At 47.9% G+C, this 21,253-nt stretch overlaps 1 protein-coding gene across 4 annotated transcripts in view; it reads left to right on the top strand.

Moving 5' to 3' along the window:
- Nucleotides 1-1,171: 1,171 nt before the first annotated feature.
- P4HA1 (prolyl 4-hydroxylase subunit alpha 1) overlaps nt 1,172-21,253 on the top strand; it is a 42,070-nt gene continuing 21,988 nt past the window's right edge. For 3 of the 4 annotated variants that reach the window (XM_068140364.1, XM_068140360.1, XM_068140362.1), the window contains exons 1-6: nt 1,172-1,249; nt 8,436-8,547; nt 9,459-9,555; nt 13,462-13,613; nt 17,175-17,312; nt 20,460-20,699. In XM_068140364.1, coding sequence (XP_067996465.1) covers nt 8,460-8,547; nt 9,459-9,555; nt 13,462-13,613; nt 17,175-17,312; nt 20,460-20,699 — 715 coding nt within the window. In that variant the 5' untranslated portion in view covers nt 1,172-1,249; nt 8,436-8,459. Of the gene's footprint in view, nt 1,250-1,283; nt 1,304-8,435; nt 8,548-9,458; nt 9,556-13,461; nt 13,614-17,174; nt 17,313-20,459; nt 20,700-21,253 lie in introns of those variants that run through there. The other variant, XM_068140361.1, reaches the window with a different exon arrangement.

Below are 21,253 nucleotides of genomic sequence, written 5' to 3'. Positions count from 1 at the left end.
GGAATGGGAATGGCTGACACCCTGGCAGCATGGCTGCAGGCAGTAAGCCTGTGCCTCTTCAGGCATTCTAGGCCTATTTCTGGAAACTTTTCCACCCCAATAGGCCTCTTTCTGGAAACTTCCCCCCCCCAGTAGGCCTATTTCTGGAAACTTTTACCTCCCCATAGGCACTTTTTGCTTAACAGTTCTCCTAGTTTTGATTGTCCTGATGATGATCCCCATTTCCATCTTGTTTCTGTGCACTTCAGGCACAACCCCATGCAGTGCTCCAGGCTTGAGTGAAAGTGGCTGAAAATTTGCAAGGCAGATAAGGACCTGGAGGTAATTGGTCAATAGCTGGCTGAAGGTAAGTTATCTGTGTGCCCAGGTGGCCAAGAAAGCTAACAGCATTCTGGCCTGGAACAGCAATAGTGTAGCCAGCAGGATCAGGGCAGTGATTTCCCCCCTTGTACTCAGCACAGGTGAGGCCACACCTTGAGTATGGGGTTCAGTTTTGGGACCCCCACTCCAAGGACATTGAGGGGCTGGAGCAAGTCTGGAAAAGTGGAACAAAGCTGGTGAAGGGTCTAGAGAACAGAGCTCGTGAGGAGCAGCTGAGGCAACTGGGGTTGTTTAGCCTGGGGAAAACAAGGCTGAGGGGAAACCACCTGGCTTTCAACAATTCCATGAAAGGGAGGTTGGAGTTAGTCTCATCTCACGGCTAATAAGCAATAGGATGAGAGGAAATGGCCTTAAGTTAGGTTAGGTATTAGAAACAATTTCTTTGCTGCAAGAGTGGTCAGGCATTGGAACAGGCTTCAGAGGAGCTTGGTGGAATCACCATCCCTGGAGGTACTGAGGAAACGTATAGACATGGCACATAGGGGCATGGTTCAGTGGGCACGGTGCTGCTGAGCTGGCGGTTGGAGCCGGTGGGAGAGCTCATTTACAAGCTTAACGCTGCCATCAGCCTGTACCTCCGGGCTGGCTCCGGAGGTGCCCCGCGGGCCGGCCGCACACGTGGAGCCAGAGCGCTCGCGCATGCGCAGTGGAGCGGCCGGCGCTGTGACCGAGCTCACGTAGCGCGCGCCGCCCGTGCGCCCCCCCTCTCCGCCTCGCGGGGCCGGGAGGGGAGGGAGGGCGTGGCCTGGGCGCCTATAAAAGGCTGGCGGGCCGGCCGCGCGCGCCGCGTTACGCCACTGGCAGCGCGCGGGGTGCTCTCCCGCCGCCCTGTCCCCTCAGCGCCCCTCAGACGCCGCACTCCATTCAGGTGAGCCCACGCCGCGCCCGTCCCGCATGGCAGCTGCGCCGCTGCTGACCGGAGGTGGGTGGGTCAGGGGGCCGTGGTCGCGCCGTGATAGGGACGGCGGGGTCCGGGTGCCGTGTCGGCGGCTGCCATGTGGGCGTGGGTGAGCGCGATACGTGGCAGCGCTCCGCCGCTGCCCTTTCATCCTTTTCTTCCTCCCGGCGAGGGGTCGGTGCTCCGGCCCCCCCGCCCGTTACGTAACGGGAGCCGCCGGCCTCCGGAGGGGGGCGGGAGGGCGCCGGCAGGCAGGGCCGCGGCGGCCCGCCCGCCTGCTTGCTTTCCCTGGGGCTGCGAGACTAAACACTGCCGCCGCCGCCTCCTCCGCCGCCTCCTCCCGGCAGCCGCCGCCGTGTGGCCCGCTCCGTGCGCCCGCCGTTCAAACGTGGCTCTCGTCCGTCCGGAGCTTCGGCACACCCCCCTCAGCCTGCTTCGCCGCCCCTCCAGGGGTACGCGGTAACGGAGGTGGGCTTCCGCCCGCTGGTCCCACCCGGCTCCGTGGCAGTCCGCCGGCTGGCGTCTCCCCAGGAGCGGGTATTGCTGCGGGGCTGAACGCAAGGGCGTTACGGGCAGCTGGTGGCACCGCTTGTGCTGCCGGAGGTGTTGGGAACCAGCGCCCGGGCCCTGGGACGGAAAGTTTTCTCTGCACCAACGCTGGAAGGGCTGCACTGGTTGTCACACATTGTGTTTGTAACCACGGGCGCTGTGTGTAGTAATTATGTAGTTGAGGGAGAAGCCTTATCTTGATTTCTGTCTCCACTGCTCTCTCTTTCTACTGATTGGAGGTAGCCAACTGCACGATGTAAAACCTGGCATGCATCTAACTTTGCAGTAAGCTCTGCCCTTGAGCAGGTATCTTGATAGGATCTAACCTGACTAGAAGGAAAAATTGTAGCGTGGCTTCTTAAGCGTGCTGTTTGAAGAGAAATACTGGTGTCACATGTGCTTAGTGTCAGTCTTCCAGTTTACTTGGAGAGCTGGATGCTCTTAGAGGAAAGGTACTTCAAGCTTACCGAGGGAAGATATCAGCAGCATTCCATTCTAACGGTATTGGGTTTTTTTCCTGTGGATTCAGTAAGAGGAGGTGCAGAGGTTAGGCATTCACGTACATCAGATGTGTAAAACTTTAATGCTCGGGATATTAGGAAATGAAAGAAGCTCTTCGTTATAAGCAGGTAAACATTAAATGCAGCTTCTTACAGTGCTGAGGACTACTCCCCTAAGCCTGCAGACAGTACCCTGTCAGGGGTAAGTGAAGGTCATGAGTTCCCAGTTAGGGAAGTGTAGGCCTGCTTTTGGGGCAAGATGTCTTACTGTTCTGCACCCATAACTGCTTGTGGGTCATTGTTGCATACATTTGAAAGTCCTGAAGCATACTGCTAAGCATTTGATTCGACCTAGAGTACTCTGCACTGCTGCTTTATTCTGTGCTGACAGAACCAGTACTGGGTTTTGGTTTATTGTTTGGGTTTGGTTCGTTGGCTGGTTGGCTTTGGTGGGGGTTCATTTGTTTGGTTTAATTAATTTAATCTCCTGACATTGAAAAGTAATAGGAATGTGCCTAAATCTTTCCCTGCTAAGAGTGTTAGCCCTGCTGTTTAAGCAGCGATTGTGGCATAGGTAGGCATATCTCTTCTAGCTGTTAATTCATTTAGAAACTGAAGCAGCAGCACCATTTCATCAGCTGCTGTCCAGTGGCAGTGCTGTCCTAAGCAGTTCTTGATCTGTGCTCTCCACACAGGCTGTGACATCTGATAAACCAAATCAGAGAGAAATGTGTGGGGAGGAAATTACTGCCTCTCCCAGCAGAAAATAGCTGATCCAATTCACTCTGTAGCCTTGCATGTCTGACCCAGCTGAGGTGGTGGAGATAGGAGCTGCTGCAGAGGCTTTGATTGAACGTCAAGGTTAATGTATGCATCATGAGCTACGCATTGAGAGCTGCTTTCTGAGCTATGGAGTTAAACGTGGCTGCATAATGCATGGTTTTAAAATCCAGCATTTAGAAGCTAGGATTTTGAGGTGTACATGTAGAAAATATCCAGTGTGGTTCTAAATGACAGATATGAGTAACACTGTGGAAGGAAGGAGGATAAATAAAGGTTGATATAGATAAGCTTTTCTGAAGTGATTTGAAGGAACCTGACTTGATAACTTGTGTCTGTTTAATTAAGGAAACTGGGCTGAAACAGCACCTTTGCTGTCACTTGTGTGTAACTTCAGAAAGACGTGGAGTTCCTCCTGAGAGGAGCAGGCATTCTTTTGCTGCAGAACCACCTGCGGGGCAACAGCTTGAGCCTCAAAGTAGTGGTTACCGGTTTTCAGCTTTGGGTCGCGGGCATTCTCCTCCTTTCTTTATAATCACCCTTAATTACTGAAAACATTCTGTGTATCTGTATGCATACTCCACCGAGTCATGAGTAGAAGGATAGCCTCCTGCTTGTGTCTAGTAAGAGGAGTGCTCTGCTCCACCACCAGTGTTGTCTTGGCTTAAGAAGTTGAAGCAAATGGGCTTCAGAGGGCTGTGTCCATGCAGTCCTAGTCTGGAGAAAACAAGGGAAAACTTGATGGAGTTGTTTGGGCACAAATCAGATGTGTAGCCAGACTCACAAGTGTTGTCTTCAAGCTGGCAGTGAATGATACTTAAAATTCTTCACCTGATTGACTGTAAAATTGATCCTAATCTCTAATTAGATTATTGCATGTGTGATGACTTCCACTACCTCTTTGTCCTTAAAAAGAAGCCTGACACGTGGTATGTTCTTTGGTTAGCAGCAAATAGAGAATATCTTTCTTCTCTTACTGCTTGGATTTTAAAACAGCCTTTAAATACAACATGGTGGAGAACTTTGAGAACTGGATCCTAGTGTTTCTGTCTTCTGAGTTTGTTAAGCTGCAGTGACTAGATGTTCTTGGTACTTTGTGCTTACTCTGGGGAAGTTCTTTCCTTTTGAGTACTATTTCCAGCCACATTGAGTCATGAGACTATAACTTGAGTTGTCCTTGAGGCAGAAGTTCAGTGAACAGCTATCATTTCTGATGCTGACCTCTTCCCTCCTCCTCACTGCCTCCTCCCCTCCCCTCCCCAACTCAGCTCAGTGTAATATATCATTCTGTTTCCATTCTGTAGAGAGATACAGTAAGTCTTATGAGACTGGACCAGTATTTAAATCAGAAGTTGATGATCTTGATCACACAGTTCTGACTCCTGGCCTTTCAACAGACTTAACTTGGAGTAGGTCACTTAATTCTCACCTAAATAAAGGAGCTGTGTTGTAAGAACTATTCCAAAATAATTACATGTTCTAGTGCACAGTCAGTTTACATTTTCTCTCTGTTTTTCTGGATGCTGGCAAGCATCTGGGAACTTGGAATTGGCAAGTGAGGAGGCTTGGATAATGAGCATCTTCAGTTAAACGCTTCAGCCTTTGGTCACAAATCGGTGGGACCTTGACTGTTGTGGGGTTATAGCATGTTGTAGTGCCTTAACTTCTGCTTGCATAGATGCTACCTGCACATCCACTCTCCCATGGCTCTTGTTTATACTCGTTGAGCAGAGCTGAGCTCCTCAGAAACCCCCCCCCAAAACCTGCCTCTAAGTTTCATCCTGTGAAATGGAGTTTGTTGTGTGTTCCCACTGTTGGGAGGATCGTGTGCTGCACTGTGTTTCAGCGTTTCAAATGCGCTTCCTGAGGAAACTTGGGAAGCTCCTGTGTTAAAGCTGTCAGCTGGACTCCCACTTCTGTATGTGGGTAGTGGATTCCCTCCTCTGTGAGATGCTCAACTGCCATCTTTGTGTTTGAGAGATGTGGCTGAGGAGGAGAGCCAGACTGACAGGAATAGTGCAGAGAGGATTTTCATCTTGTTTTACTCCGTGTCACTGACAGGAAGAAATTAAGCCTACTTATTTGGCAGCGTGCGTGTCGAAGAGATTCCCAGCAGCTATCTTTACTGAGCTTTGGGGAACCTGTTGCCGATCCCTCTGCAGTAGTTTTGAAGGCCCTGCTACTTAGCAACTACTGTTAAGGCAGTGAATGCTTGGCTGGCTGCTGCCTTGGGCTCTGTTTCCAGCCCTCTGAATTCTGTCTGGGAAGGAAGTAATCTTGAGTGACTGAAAGCTATTACAGGAGTCTGAGCCCTTGCAAATGACAGAGAGTCTGAGGGCTGTGAAAGGGCAGAAAAAATGAAGTTAGATGTGACCTCTGGATGTAATCTAGCATAACCTCCTGTTTGGAGCCAAGTGAGCTTGAAGATTAGGCAGGTTGGGCTAAAGGTAGGCTTGTCCTGTTTAGTTCTGAAATTCTTCCAAGAATGGGTAATGCAGTTGCTCCAGGCAACCTCTTCTAGAGTCTCGCTGCTGTCATGTGAGAAACCTTCTCTTTGTGCCTACTTGGAATGTCCCAAGCAGTTTGTCACCATTGCCCCTCGCTTGTTCTGCTGTTTGCCTGTGAAGGCAGGAGAAGGGCTGCAACACCATTCAGTCAGCCTAGTGTTGGAGCAGGCCTGAAGGTGGGTAAGAGAAGAGGAAAAACTGTTGCCAAAGCATCCTACTCAAACAGGCTCTAAGGCATCATTCTGTTGTGCAAGTTGGAAGGCTGTCACCGAGTAGGTGGAGAGGAGACATAATTTTCCTCACCTTCTTGGTGTTTTGTTTGTGTTTTAGAAGCATTTCCTATTGATTAATACTAGAGAGAGTGCAGTGAGCAAATATCTCAATGAATTCTGAGCTTTGGTAATGTTGGAGAATATTTGTGTCGTGGAGCTATGCTTTGTGATTGATTCTCAGATGTATGAGCTTGAAAGCTGAGCAGGAGGCACTCTGCTTTCTGCAGAGCAACATAGAAACGGAGCAGTGCTTTTAACAGGCATTACAGGCACACATCAGCCTTTGTGCATGGGGACACAGCTGCTTTTAAGGGGAGTGTGGAAGAAAATTTGCCAGCAGGAAAACTGAGTTCCAGATCTGACTCGTTAATTTACATCAATTACTTAAGTGGAGCTCTCCTTTAATGAGACTGGCATTAGTCACAGAAGAGTTGCACAGACCTTAGCAGCATCCCTGGTTTATGCTGGAATCTGGGTGGTACAGGTTGGCTGCAGGGTGCAGTGTTTGTTCATTGTGGTTGGGGCTGGAGTTTCAGGAGTGAGGTAAACCTGGAACAATTGTTTTGCCCTCCTTTGCTGTCTTTGGCTGCCAGCTCCTACCTCTGGGTTGCCCTCTTGTACTGGTGTGGATGTTGGAGGACTGTCTAGTGAGCTGTGTTGGAACTGAGACAGAGTGAAATGAGCATTTGGGGGAATTACTAGTTTTTTTTAATTAGTAGTAATAGTGATGTTTGAAATGGTCTGATTAAGCTTGTTGCCTGCCTGCCTAGGGGGGCTGAAGGAGCAAGGAGATGAGGAATGCTGCTGTGAACATCAGGGCTGGCGTAGGGCATGGGTGAGGCTGAGGGAGGCGCCTGGCTCGGCTGGGGAAAAACAGTGCCTCCAGGCTTCCCTCTCCAGACTTTTACTTTACAGCTTGCTTTCTGCTGGTGAAAATGTCAGTGTTTCAGCCCTTCAATTTGTGGTCATGCAGGTTTCAGATGGCTTAGCAGAGCTGAAGATGCTGCTGCTTTTCTAGGCTCATACATGCTTCCTGTTACTCCTGTTGGTGCCGGTGGAACTGCACTCGCCCTGTCCAAGAGGCAGTCCACCGAATCAGTAAATCTAAATCTGAGCACTGCTCTTTACCCACTGGTGGAGGTGAAAGGGACAGGAGGGAACTGCTTCCACACTCTTCAGGTACAATGTGAGAGGAGATTCAGTATTCCTAAGGTTGGAAGGGACCTCAAAGATCATCGAGTCCAACCTGTTACCACAGATCTCATGACTAGAGTAGGGAGGACACTACTGCCCACGGCAGGCTTGAACTCATGACCTTCCCATTAAGTCTCCTCCTGAACACCTCCAATGATGGTGACTCCACCACCTCCCTGGGCAGCCCGTTCCAATGGGCAATCACTCTCTCTGGGTAAAATTTCTTCCTCACCTCCAGCCTAAACCTCCCCTGGCACAGCTTGAGACTGTGTCCTCTTGTTCTGGTGCTGGTTGCCTGGGAGAAGAGACCAACCTCTGCCTGTCTGGAGGCTGGGATGGTTGTTCTGTGGGTGTGACTTTCTCTCTTCCTGATTTTTTATTTCACCTTCCCCAGATGAATGTGGTTTTTCTACCAGTTCTGTCGGCTCAACATGAAAATCAAAAGCATATTGCTAGCTTCCCTAAATATGCCAAACCACTTTGTAGCTGGACTTGCTTTGTGCTGTTGCTTTTGGTTTTTCCCTTGTTCTGTTCTCCACTGTTTGTCTTGCCCTTGGAAGAGTTGTAAAACAGTTTCTCTTAGAACATGCCTTTGTTTTCATTTTTCTGAGCAGATGCAATACACGAGCCTAAGCTTTTATTTGGAAGAAAGTAGATCTTGTGAATTCCATGGCAGCATAATTACTTTAAAAGTATGCAGTAGTGAGGAAATCCCAGGCTGCTGAAAGGGTTCAGGATCTCAAAAGGCTGAGAGCTTGGCAGCTGTATGTGGGAGAAAGCGCTGCCTGAGAGCCTGCTGTGGACTTACTGAGGGGCTGGCTATGAACCAGGCTTTTGTATCAGGTATGAAGGCTGCCTTCATGATGGTGGCAACTGGAGAGCAGCATCCTGCCAGTAACTTGCTCTGTGGCCTGGTTTTGTGGGTTTTCATTCAGACCTGTTCCACTGGCATCCTTCTGTCTGATCAAAGGAAGCACATTATCCATTGGGTGAATGAACCTCACAATATGTATTTTAACTTGGTATAATGGTTTTTTTCAGTGCTTGATTTGGGGGGCTTTTGGTGCTTTGTGAAACAGTTCTATCTGCAGTGTGTCTTAGATGTCAAAAAGATGAAGAGTGCTTGTGAAAACCCTGCCTCCAAGCGATTCTTTGTTCTCCTGCCACGCAAGACAGAAGTATGAGAAACGCTGCTGAAGGGCATCAGTCCTCTGAGAGCTGCTCAAGCTTATTAACACTCTGCTACCTCAAGGAGCAGTGGCAGCCCCAGGAGAATAACCTGCCTCCTTTGAAGGGAGTTTCTCTGGTGAATAGGGATTTTGGGTTTTTTACCTACTTTCTGTTTCTTTTACAGGTCGCTGGTGACAGCTGTTGAACAATGGCATTCAACAAGATCTGGTGTACTGTAGCCCTGGGGCTTCTGCTGCCAGTTTCTTATGCTCATACAGACTTCTTCACTTCCATTGGTGAGGCATGCTTTGGTGTATGTATAGGCTACAGAGCCACAAGAATTTCTTGATGGCTCTTAAAACTGCTCCTGCAACTTAATAGCACCCAGGGCTTTAACTGGTGCAAAACTAAATCCACTTAGGAGTTCTTATGGACTTGTTTTCCTTCAGGAGAAGCATGCTTTGAGTCACTCCAGTTAGTCTAATTAGGCAGTTAGGCTAGATGTTCATTCTATGTTCTTAACAGGTATTGCATTGTAAACATAGTTTTGGTGTGGGCTGGCTGCTGCACATCTGTAGAAGCAAGCAAGCAGCTGTAGGGGGTCCTTTCTGCCAGCAGTATTTCAGCATACTCTCTCCTGGGTTCTGATGGCCTGGGACACAGCTGAACACATGTGGACTGTTTCAGTTTGGGATGAACCAGTTCAGTTGCCCCCTTGCAGGACATGAAGCAATTAGTAATTGATATCAGAGTCTGTTAGTGGACCCACTGAAGGCATGCAAGTCATCATAAAAGCAAACCACTGGGGTAGTATTGTGTATCAAACATGAGGCTTTTTGTGTTCTGTAGCCCTCTCTTTATTTGTTCTGCATTATGTATGCTTGGATGAAAAATTGCTCTATTGCAACCTACAGCCTTTTTCCAAATGAATCCTAAATTAGTTCTAATAATAAATATGTGGCATTACATTAATTTCCATGGCAACAAGCTTGGCCCAGGGGGAGCCTTTCTTCTTCAATAAGAAATAAAAGGCAAGAAGCTTTCCTCAAATATTCCCTCAGGGCTATTTAAGCAAATGCAGAAGGACTTTGGGGAAGAAAGAGTGGAAGGGTGGAAGAAAGGAGAAGACAGGAAGGATGTCTCTGTTTTCAGTTCTTAGGGCTTTTTTGATTCTCCTTGTCTAACCAAATTAATTTTTGCTTTTTAGGTCATATGACAGACTTAATTAACACAGAAAAAGATCTGGTGGTGTCACTGAAAGATTACATTAAGGCAGAAGAAAGCAAGCTGGAACAGATCAAAAAGTAAGCAACTTCTTTCATAATGCTCATAGTTAATAATTTGAATCCACCCTTATGTATGAAGCACTTCCCAAAGGCTGATTAAATGTGTGGAATTTTTCCTCTGAGGCAAAGCTTATAAACTAGAAGGTTTTGATGGGGTTTTGTCCTAAGCTGTTATCTCTGAGCCTTTCATTTGCTTTATGCAGCTTTCTAATGATGAAATTAACTTGCTTTCTGCACGAGACCTCAGCTTTCAGAGTCCTGCTTGCACGTAATTCCCAAGGGGATATAGGTCTTTCAGGGGCAGTTTTCTGTGTTGGAACTAAACCCCAACAAGTGCCCAAATGAGCATTGCAAGGAGTGCAGTGATAAACTAGATGTTGGAGCTCTGCACAGTGTTGGCTGTATTTATGAGTGGCTGAACACAGACTAGTAAAAACCCACTTCCAAGAGCAGTTTCTTTCAAGGTGCTGTATTTATCTTTAAAAGTAAAGCACAATAGAACTTCTTTAGTGCTCTTAACAGTGATGAGACCTGTCCATTGCCATCTACTGGAGGGTAGAGAGGCTTTGCAGAGGGACCTTGACAGGCTGGACAGATGGGCAGAGTCCAAGGGCAGGAGATTGAACACATCCAAGTGCCAGGTTCTGCACATTGGCCACAACAACCCCAGGCAGTGCTACAGGCTGGGGTCAGAGTGGCTGGAGAGCAGCCAGGCAGAGAGGGACCTGGGGGTGCTGGTCGATGGTAGGCTGAACATGAGCCAGCAGTGTGCCTAAGCAGCCAAGAGGGCCAATGGCATCCTGGCCTGCATTAGGAACAGTGTGGCCAGCAGGAGCAGGGAGGTCATTGTGCCCCTGGACACTGCACTGGTTAGGCCACACCTTGAGTCCTGTGTCCAGTTCTGGGCCCCTCAGTTTAGGAAGGAGGTTGACTTGCTGGAAGGTGTCCAGAGAAGAGCAACAAAGTTGGTGAGGGGTTTGGAACACAGCCCTATGAAGAGAGGCTGAGGGAGCTGGGGCTGCTTAGCCTGGAGAGGAGGAGACTCAGGGGTGACCTTATTGCTATCTACAACTACCTGAAGGGGGGTTGTAGACAGGCAGAGGTTGGTCTCTTCTCCCAGGCAGCCAGCACCAGAACAAGAGGACACAGTCTCAGGCTGCGCCAGGGGAGGTTTAGGCTGGAGGTTAGGAGGAAGTTTTACAGAGTGAGTGATTGCCCATTGGAATGTGCTGCCCAAGGAGGTGGTGGAGTCACCATCATTGGAGGTGTTCAGGAGGAGACTTGATGGGGTGCTTGGTGCCATGGTTTAGTTGATTAGGTGGTGTTGGATAATAGGTTGGACACAATGATCTTGAAGGTCTCTTCCAACCTGGTCTGTTCTGTTCTATTACTACATTGCTCAGCTGTGTAGGTGTGAGGACTAGAGCCTAATATGTCCGATCTTAGCAGAGCTAGAAATAAACAGTTTTGTTTTTCTTTTAAATATCATTGAACAGGAGGATTTCCTGGCTTCCAGAAGTGTGCACCAGTGTGTTCATGAGGATGCTTAAACAGTCTCAGTTAGATGCATTCATTTTACTGGAGCCTTTGTGTGTTGAATTTTACTGTCCTGGAAGAAAGACAGTTCTTTAGGACTCACTTTTTATCACTTAAAATACAGAGTTGGGATTGCTCACAGGTTCAGAATGTTGTAAGTTACAAACTAAGCTGCAAATATTCAGGTGGGAGTGTGCTGAGGGGACATCCACAGTACAGATTTAAGGGATTACAGCTCGGTTTTTCTTTTATTAGAGGTGCTTGCTGTTGGGTCAGAGAAGTTAAAATGCCTGTGGCAGTGGGGTAAGGGAATTGGGGCAGGAAGAACAGCAGCATTGTTTGTTTTTGGCCTCCCTGCTTTGGCTGATTTCAGTGGCTTCTGCTGATTCAAATGTGGTGAAAGTTGGTAAATCCCTGAAGTGCAGAGGTTGACTCACACCTTGTGGTGGAAGCTTTCATGAAACAGAAACTGCAAGAAAGAAATCATGGCCCTGTGGTTGTGGCTCTCAGTTGCAGTGACTTTCAGTTTGAGGTTTGATAGCTGTGCAGTGAGAAGCACAGGGTGGATTTGGCCATGTGCAAGGTGAATGCACAGCTTGAAATTATCTCTTTTTATCCACTCTTTGGCTTGCCAGAAGCTAGAGCTGGTCCACAGGACCACTCTGTCTTCGGGAGGAATTCCATCACACACATCACTGCAAGAACTCAGACAGGGGCTGTCAGAGAATAGGAGAACAACTTAAGATGGTGTGGGAAGAGTGAATGCAAACAGTGTCCCCTCTAACAGCTGTGCACACCTACCCATCTTGGGTAAAGCAGGCAAGCTTCACTCGAACATTTCAGAGCGAGCTGAAGGCTGGCTCCTGTACAAAGCTCCCCCCGAGGCTATGGGGTTTGTGCTTGCTTTGTGTTGGTGTTGACGTTTGGTATTCTCTGCAGGGTGTGGCTTTTTTACAGCTCATTTATCCTGTTTTCAGGGTGTTGGTAGTCTGTCTTCATGATCTAGATCTGTATGGGTTTGGATGGAGAGGGCACGTCTGGTTGTGCAGACATGTAGTAGCACAACGCCGGTGCTCATAGCATGACTGATGCGGTTTCTGACTTGAAGCAGCAGCAGGTTCCCCATGTTTCCATTGAAACAATAGAGCCCTTGTTGGAAAGTGCCTGTGTGTGTTTCAGAGTGTGGTGGAACTGTCCATAGCTGGTGCCCCTGCTAGACTTGGAGAGGATTGTACAGCTGGAACTACAGCGCACGCAATCCTCCCAGAGTGGTGTTGGTTGGTAGGGACCTTTGGAGATCATCTAGTCTATTTCTCCTGCTAGAGCAGGGGCACCCAGAGCAGTTTGCCCAGGATCACAATGTCCAGATGGATTTGGAATCTCTCAAAAGAGGGAGACTCCACAACTTCTCTGGGTAGCCTGCTCCAGGGCTCCTGCACCCTTACGGGAAAGACATTTCTCCTCCCGTTCAGGTGGAACCTTCTGGGTTCCAATTTGTGCCTGTTGCCCCTTATCCTGTAACTGGGCACCACTGAAAAGAGTCTGGCCCCATCCTCTTGATCCCTGCCCTTTAGCTCTTGCTGATCATTGATCAGATCCCCTCTGTCTTCTCCAAGCTCAACAGGGCTCTCAGCCTTTCCTCCTGCTGCAGGTGCCTCAGTATCTTTGTAGCCTCCTCTGGACTCTTCCCAGTAGTTTCCTGTCTCTCTTGGAGAGTCAGAAATCCAGTACTCCAAATGTGGCCTCACTAGAGCAGAGTAAACAGGGAGGAGAATCTCTCTCAATGTGCTGGCCACACACTTCTTCATGCACCCCAGTTGACCACTGGCACCAGCAAGTAGGTCTGGGTTCCCCATTTGGGAGTGTGAGAACTGCATGTCGCTTAACCCAGGTGTGTGGTGCGGAAGGGAGTTTTGTGGTGGGCGACAGGGGACAGACAGATTTAACAGTGTGTGTCTGAATGTGAAATATTTGAGACAGGCATTGAGCCACCTCTTAGTAAACCTCAGAAAAGAGCAGCATTTGAAAATAGATGCAAAATGTGGGCAGAGCTTTGTTTGTGATTAGTGCTGCGTGAGAGCTCCCAGCGGAACCGCTGGTGTGCCGCGTTTGGGGTTCGTAGGAAGGAGTTCCTCCAGCGTGTTCCAACAAAGCCCACAAGAGCAACACGAGGTTTAGGCTACAGCTGAGGAAGAAGATGTGAAAATAAAAGGAAAAAAGGCCCTTTTGTTCCTTCTGGGAGAGCTTTCTATATCAATATAATGTAAAAGCTTGCAATTTGAGCTGGGTCTTTGATTAGCCAAGGCTGTTGAGTGGCCTGAAATCAGTTTTACAGAGTGTTGGCAGAGCTTTACAAGAGACTTCAATGAATGTGTATTTCCCCTCCAGATGGGCAGAGAAGTTGGACCAGCTGACAGACACTGCCACGAAGGACCCTGAGGGGTTTCTGGGACACCCTGTAAATGCATTCAAGTTGATGAAGCGGCTCAACACAGAATGGGGTGAGCTGGAGAGCCTGGTTCTGAAAGACATGTCAAATGGTAAGTGTGCCTGTAGTAAGAACAAGGATCACAACATAATTGCCTTGACTGGTTTGAATTAGAATTGTAAGGCTGCTTTTGGGGTGCCTTCATGAGAACCCAGCCTATAAGATCCGCCATTTTTCTATCATAGAATTATTCCACTTGGAAGAGACCTTTAAGATTGGGTCCAGCCTTCAAACCTAACACCACCATGGCCATTAAATCACATCCCCAGGCTTCTTGAACAACACCAGGGACAGTGACTCCACCACCTCCCTGGGCAGCCTAGTTTAGTGTCTGCAATTATTTGAGCTTTACAAAATTTTGGGAAGCCTGTGGTGTTTAAACTGAATTACCTCCTTAGATGCTTCAGATTTTGCAAGAGATCAGGGCTTGCTTCACCTACTTCATAGACCACTTGGAAACCTCATCCTTCAACTGAGATGCCCAGAGAGAAAGGGAGCAAAACTCTCTTCTGTGTGCAGGACATGTGGGGCTGTCAGTGAGTGTGGTGAAGTGCTGTCGCTGCTTGTATGCCTAGGGTTGTTAGGGTGTGATGATTCCAAACCTGGCAGTTGCAAGAGACTGAGCATTTGTGGAACTGGTCTGTGTTGGTGTAGTAAACAATTTGCTGCTCCTTTCCCTCAGCAAGAGCAGAACCTCTTTAGTAGGGGACAGGATGTAAATGACTGTGGAAGACACTTGATGGCAAAGAAGCTGGGATGATCACATTCACCCTGTGAGAATATGTCTCAACTGTTATACCAGGTGTAGATTTGTAGTAAGAAATGAAGGAGTGTAGCTTTCCAAAGGCACCCAGGGTTTGTATCTGATGCACACTCAGCTTCCCTGTTGCTATTGGGAGGGACTCAGGTATGCCAGCTGAAAAGGCTCTGTACCTGCCAGCCAGGAATCTGGACCAGGCTCTTCTGAGGGGAAGGTGGGGATGGAGGGGGGATATGGATTGTTGTACTTCAAGAAAATTGTAAGGAGAAGGGGAAAATACTGGAGGAGGAAGCATAACATGAATCCTACAGCATTTTTTAAAAGCAGGAACACCTCTCCATAAACTTAAGTGTTATCAGTCTGAAGTGTTCTGAGGTGTTCAAGAGGGGATTGGATGTGGCACTTGGTGCCATGGTCTAGTCATGGGGTCTGTGGTGATAGGTTGGTCTTTGAGGTCTCTTCCAACCTTGGTGATATTGTGATACTGTTAGAAAAGGACTACTAGGGTGTAGTGAAAATCAGGCATTTGCCCAGTTCATTGGTTTTTAGGTGGTTTTGCAGTTCAGTGTTGCTTACTACACTTTGAATTTGGTCATGGTGCTTAGCTTGTTTACTGGTGGCTATTAGAATAAACTTTATTAGAATAAACCAAACCAGGTTGGAAGAGACCTTCAAGATCATCGTGTCCAACCCATCAACCAATCCAACCCACCTAAACAACTAACCCATGGCACCAAGCACCCCATCAAGTCTCCTTCTGAACACCTCCAGTGACGGCGACTCCACCACCTCCCCGGGCAACCCATTCCAATGGGCAATCACTCTCTCTGTATAGAACTTCTTCCTAACATCCAACCTGAACCTCCCCTGGTGCAGCCTGAGACTGTGTCCTCTTGTTCTGGTACTGGGTGCCTGGGAGAAGAGACCATCATCAGCCTGTCTACAACCTCCCTTCAGGTAGTTGTAGAGAGTGATAAGGTCACCCGTGAGTCTCCTCCTCTCCAGGCTAAGCAGCCCCAGCTCCCTCAGCCTCTCCTCACAGGGCTGTGTTCCAAACCCCTCACCAACTTTGTTGCTCTTCTCTGGACTCGTTCCAGCAAGTCAACATCCTTCCTAAACTGAGGGGCCCAGAACTGGACACAGTACTCGAGGTGTGGCCTAACCAGTGCAGTGTACAGGGGCAGAATGACCTCCCTGCTCCTGCTGGCCACACTGTTCTTGATGCAGACCAGGATGCCATTGGCCCTCTTGGCTGCCTGGGCACACTGCAGGCTCATGTTCAGCCTACCATCAACCAGCACCCCCAGGTCCCTCTCTGCCTGGCTGCTCTCCAGCCACTCTGACCCCAGCCTGTAGCACTGCCTGGGGTTGTTGTGGCCAATGTGCAGCACCTGGCACTTGGATGTGTTCAATCTCCTGCCGTTGGATTCTGCCCATCTGTCCAGCCTGTCCAGGTCTCTCTGCAGAGCCTCTCTACCCTCCAGCAGATCAACTCTTGCCCCCAGCTTGGTGTCGTCAGCAAATTTACTGATGATGGACTCAATGCCCTCATCCAGATCATCAATAAAGATGTTAAAGAGCACAGGGCCCAGCACTGATCCTTGGGGCACACCACTAGTGACTGGCCGCCAGCTGGATGTGGCACCATTCACCACCACTCTCTTAGAGGAACCTAAAACACATTGGCACTGTTGTTAGCTGACACTGAAAAGGTGCTTCTGGATCCTGGGGGGGAAAAAAAGAGTATGCTGAGTAGAAAAGTTACTTTTCTGAAGACAACAGAGACTGTCAGTTTGCTCAGACTTGGTTGATGGTGTCCCTTTGGCTGGCTGTATGTGCCAGGTGGTGGTGCTGTCCTCCTGGCTTTCTGGAGCTCTTTTCCCTCCTCATGCTAGCAGCCCACCAGCCACTTGACTGCATCAGTTCTCCCACTGCAGGGAGGATGATGCAGTAGCTGTGCAGGGAGAGCAGCAGTAGCAGTGGTTGTGGATGGACTTAACTGACAATAGAAACCTTTCTAGTAGGGGAGATGATGACATGGGACTAATGACCAGGAAGCAGTTCCTAGAGAGAGTATTTTTTTTCACTCCACAGAACCTGCTTGTCTTCTGTAAATGCTACCCTGGTGCTTCTTGAAAAAGCCTCCAGGTTCTTTTTGGTTGCTCCTTTGCTTTCTTTTCACACACACACAAAAAGAGTAAATAATGGAAGTGCTAACTTGTAGGTATTGTCTGGAGTTCAATTGAGAGTTGTGTGCCAATGGATCTTGAGAAACCTTTTAAACTTGGTGTATTTCTCAAGTGCCATATGAATATATTAATGTCCATGGAAAGCAACTGGGTTCAGAGTGGCTGCTCAGGTGTCTGAAGTCTTGTCAGCAGCTGTCTGCAGCACTTCCGGTTTTCATCCTGTTGTTGAGCAGCCTTCATCTCAGCTCTGCTACTCTTAGCACTGTTTGTTTTTTCTCCTCTTCTAAATGATTTGTAAATTCCATTTTACTGAAGGAAAAGCCTTTTGGCAAGTGGGTTCTGGGGAATGGATGCAGATGCTGCCAGTCTGTATTGTTCTCAAAGCCAGGACGGTCTTTTTGTTGTATATAGCTTTATTTTTTGTTTGCTTTTGACCTGTTATGCAGAAGCTTGTTTTGTCTTGAAATGGAGGGAGTGCTCCTGTCCTTTAGGAGGACATTCACAGTATTTGTTGATGTTCTGCAGGGGTCATAGCTCTTCCTGACTTACTCATGGCCTTTCAAGAAACATGAGCTTTTCTCCCCAGTCAGGGAGTCACGTTGTGGGTAGGGTGTATGGAATCCTTGGGACACAGGAGGCCAAGTGTTTCCCTGTCTCTTCCCAGGCTTCATCTCCAACATGACGATCCAGAGGCAGTTTTTCCCCAATGATGAAGATCAGACTGGTGCAGCCAAAGCCCTCTTGAGGCTCCAAGACACATACAATTTGGACACAGACACCCTCTCAAGAGGGAATCTTCCAGGTAAGAGTCATGGATGTTATTTTCAGCAGACACTGTGAGCTTGTGAATGTCCCAATTACACAGCCTTTGACTCTGCCCTCTCCTGTTGAACTGCAGAGTGTGAGGGTAACAGTAGGAACAGCTTTGAGCTAGGTAAGGATTTGTGAGAAATGGCATGATGTGGCTTCCTGCAGGTAGGTTCATGTGGGTGTCAGTTTAATTCTGCCACACCTCAAGAGAGAGCAACCTATTGCTTCAGGCTATGCTGGTGAGGAATAGCCCAGGAAGAACTCATGGGGCCTGGTATGCTGTGAGGTCTGTTGCTGTTGTAGTCCTTGTGGAAACTACATCTGCCTGGTTTCCCTGCCTCTTGGGCTTCCTTCCACTGGCATGTGGATGAAACTCACCACACAGAGCACAAACTTCTTGAATTGAGTCTCTCCTTTGCCATGTTGTTCTCCTCACCCAAGTCACAGAACGGTTTGGATTGGAAGGGACCTTCAAGATATCTAGTTCTAACCCCTCTGCATGGGCAGGGACACCTTCCACTAGACCAGGCTGATCAAGGCCTTGTCCAATCTGTCTATGAACACCTTCAGGGTGGGAGCATTCACAACTTACCTGGGCAACCTGTTCCACCCTCACTGTAAAGAATTTCTTCCCAATACCCAGTCTAAATCTCCCCTCCTCCAGCTCAAAACCATTCCCCTTTGTTCTGTCACTCCAAGCCCTTGTAAGAAGTTGCTCCCCAGATTTCTTGTAGCCACCGTCAGGTACTGGAGCCCTCCTTTCTCCAGTCTAAAACCAGACAAAACTCTCACAGCCATAGAGGAGGTGCTCCAGCCCACTGATCATCTTTGTAGCCATGCTCCCTTCCTGCTTGTGCTACAGCTTGCAAAAATTTGCAGCCAAATGCTGCATCTCTCTCTTAGTTATGGTAAGATAATGTTAGCGTTATTAGTTCCTAATGAAAAACAAATAGCAATAAAATCTTGCCTGGGTGAGGACTTTTCTTGTGTTGCAGTAGCTGAGCCCTGGCAGGCAGTTCTGTTGCACAGCATAATGCATTTTCACAGAGTTGTCAGGGTTGGAAGGGATCTCAGGAATCATCTAGTTCAACCCCCCTGCCTTGGGTAGGGACACCTCACACTCAATCAAGTTGCTCAGAGCCACGTCCAGCCTGGCCTTGTAAACCTCCAGGGATGGGGCTTCTACCACCTCTTTGGGCAACCTGTGTCTCACCACCCTCATGGGGAAGAACTTCTTCCTAATGTCTAACTTAATTCTGTCCTCCTCTAGCTTGGATCCATTCCCCCCAGTCCTATCACTACCAGGCACCCTAAGAGGTCCCTCACTAGCTTTCTTTTAGGCTCCCTTCAGATACTGGAAGTTCTAGCATTATCCATGAATAAGAGGGACCTTTCAGATTAGGAGTGACAGAAGCTGCTTTAAACTGCATGAAGTGTGTAAACTGAAAAGGACACAATGCATACACAGACCTGAGCTTAGGTGGCATTCCCTGAGATAATCTTGAATAGGCTGATGTGCAGGAGAAGGCACACATACTTCTTGTCAGAAGGCTCTCTTTCTGCTGAGCTTTCCCCTCTTTCCCTCTGTTTGAAAACAGTACCATGCCAGCTGGCAAAGAATCAGCTCTCTACAATCCATCTGTGTTTTTGCAAGCACTCATTGTGGTCAGATGCCTAATAAAATTAAGGGTAATTGGCTTTATATGTTATGATGTATAACCTTGCTTTGGGTTCAGTTCAAGGCTGTCTCGCAGCCCTGCAGAGTCATTCTAACACAATGAGCAGTTTGTTACTGTTTCCTTAGAGCAAAAGTGCCAGATGAAGTTCTTGGAGTGGCCCATAGTTTAGGGCTGATTTGAAGGCTCTGCAATAAAGCATAATGGCAGAACCTGGAAGCTCTGAAGTATAAAGGACAGTAATTTGGTCTCCACAGAGAGGACCATCCCATGTGGTCACTTGTCTGTGCTCCTTTTCTTTCTTCCCAGGGAATTCCTGTTTGGACAGATGACCAAATTTTGATCAGAATCTTTACTGCCATATCCCTTATCAATTCCTGTCACTCTTGCAGTGCAGGCCCTTTCTTTATATTACCTATCAACCCTGTTTGACTGCTGTCTTAAATGAAGCACACCTTTAAGAGTTACCTCTTCACCTGTGGATGTTTTTTGCTGCTTCTGAATGTATCAGCCTATGGCCCTGCAACCTGTTACTCATTCCAGAGGATCTCCGGCTGAGAGCACTCCTCCACCACCACCACACCCCCTTCCCTAATATTTGTGTGATAGTTCAGAACTTGCAGCTTCAGGCTGAGGAACCTGAAATCAGGCTGAGGAACCTGAAATCAGGGGCCATCACAGGATGGGCCACAAGGTGTTCATTTAGCAGGCAGAAACAAGGTTGTTCTGCAGGGTACAGCATCTCTTGGACTGTCTTTTCAGCTATTTAATCTCTTGGGGCACGCCTTCAGCAGCAGAATACCCTTGTTTGAACACAGCTGTGGAAGCTGCTGTTAGAAGTTCAGGATATATTAAGATGTAATTTTAGCTATGAAAGTAGTAGGTCCTGTTTCCTTTTTACAAGATGAAATTTGGGGGTTTTTATTGGGCCTTAATTTAGAGTGGCCAAAGTAGGAATCTGTAATTTGCTTACTCTTGCTTTAATCTTGCAGAGGTCTCTTCAAATGTTTCTAAAAATGACTGAAGAAAAACTCTTGAGCAGCTGGGAATTTACTGCCTGTTGTTTTTCTTCTTCCTCCCCCACTAAGCTGTTGCTGATAGGACTCTTCAGTAGCATTTTGAAAGGAAGAATGCAATGCCTGGAAATACAGCTCTGAGCTTCCCATTATCCCTGCTCAAAGAGTTTGGGGTTTTGAAGAAGGGAGGTTTATCTTATTTCATTTTCCACTAATGGTAAAGACATTTAGCTAGTTGCTGGTGCTCTGGCAGCGGAAAGCTGCATCCAACCAACTGCTCCTGTGTTCTGCCAAGGATTTACAGGCTGTAGATACACTGAGTTCAGGAAGTAGCCACCACAGATGGGAGATGTTGAAGAGAACTGAACTACCCTGTGAAGAGTAAGAAATAACTGAGGACTGGTCTGGAATCCTGTGTAAGCTCTGCTTGGTTTGTCTTAAATACAGGTGTGAAGCACAAATCCTTCCTAACAGCTGAGGACTGCTTTGAGCTGGGGAAGATTGCTTACACCGAAGCTGACTACTACCACACTGAGCTCTGGATGGAACAAGCTCTGAAACAGCTGGATGAGGGAGAAGTGTCTTCTGCAGATAAAGTCTACATTCTGGACTACCTGAGTTATGCTGTGTATCAGCAGGGGGATCTGGCCAAAGCCATGATGCTCACCAAACGCCTTCTGGAATTGGGTACGTGAGAGACTCGCAGCTCTGCGGAGGTGTTCTCTGCCTCCTGTCACTGCTACCTTCTAACCACTTACTGCTCTTAGTTGCTGCTGCCTGAAGTTTGGATCTCTTGCTGTGTCTGGCTTTGCTGTTCTGAGATTGCTTCCCCATAGGTACAGGCAAGAATGAAATTAGGTTGAAACTGAATTGGGGGATACCAAAATGTCTGCAGATGATTGAAATGCAAATTGAGCACACTTGAGATGGAAAACTTGGAAGAAGAAGAAATACAGAATGCAAGCCAGGGAGCTAAGACTCTGTTTAATGAAATATGAGAAGTGTTTATGCTTGTGTAAATATTGACTGTGTAGAGGATGCCCTGGGAAGTTCAGAACTGAACCTAATGCAGCAAAGGCTAACAAGAATCATTTACTTATGAGCTGAGGCTAATTCTGCAAGCTTAGTGGTTGTTAAAAGCTTTGTCACCAGAAATCTTAATTCCCATCAGGGAAGCTTTTAGGTGTAAAGCCAGCCATGCTGTCCCAGCTCTCTCCCTGTACTGCTCCCTTGTGTCTCCT

The sequence above is a fragment of the Melanerpes formicivorus genome, unplaced genomic scaffold, assembly GCF_026170545.1.
Source record: "Melanerpes formicivorus ecotype bairdi unplaced genomic scaffold, bMelFor1.0.p_v2 SCAF_6, whole genome shotgun sequence".
In the NCBI taxonomy this organism is placed as follows: Eukaryota; Metazoa; Chordata; class Aves; order Piciformes; family Picidae; genus Melanerpes; species Melanerpes formicivorus.
The sequence above is the reverse complement of the archived record's forward strand: the minus strand, read 5'-3'. Positions and strand labels throughout refer to the sequence as shown.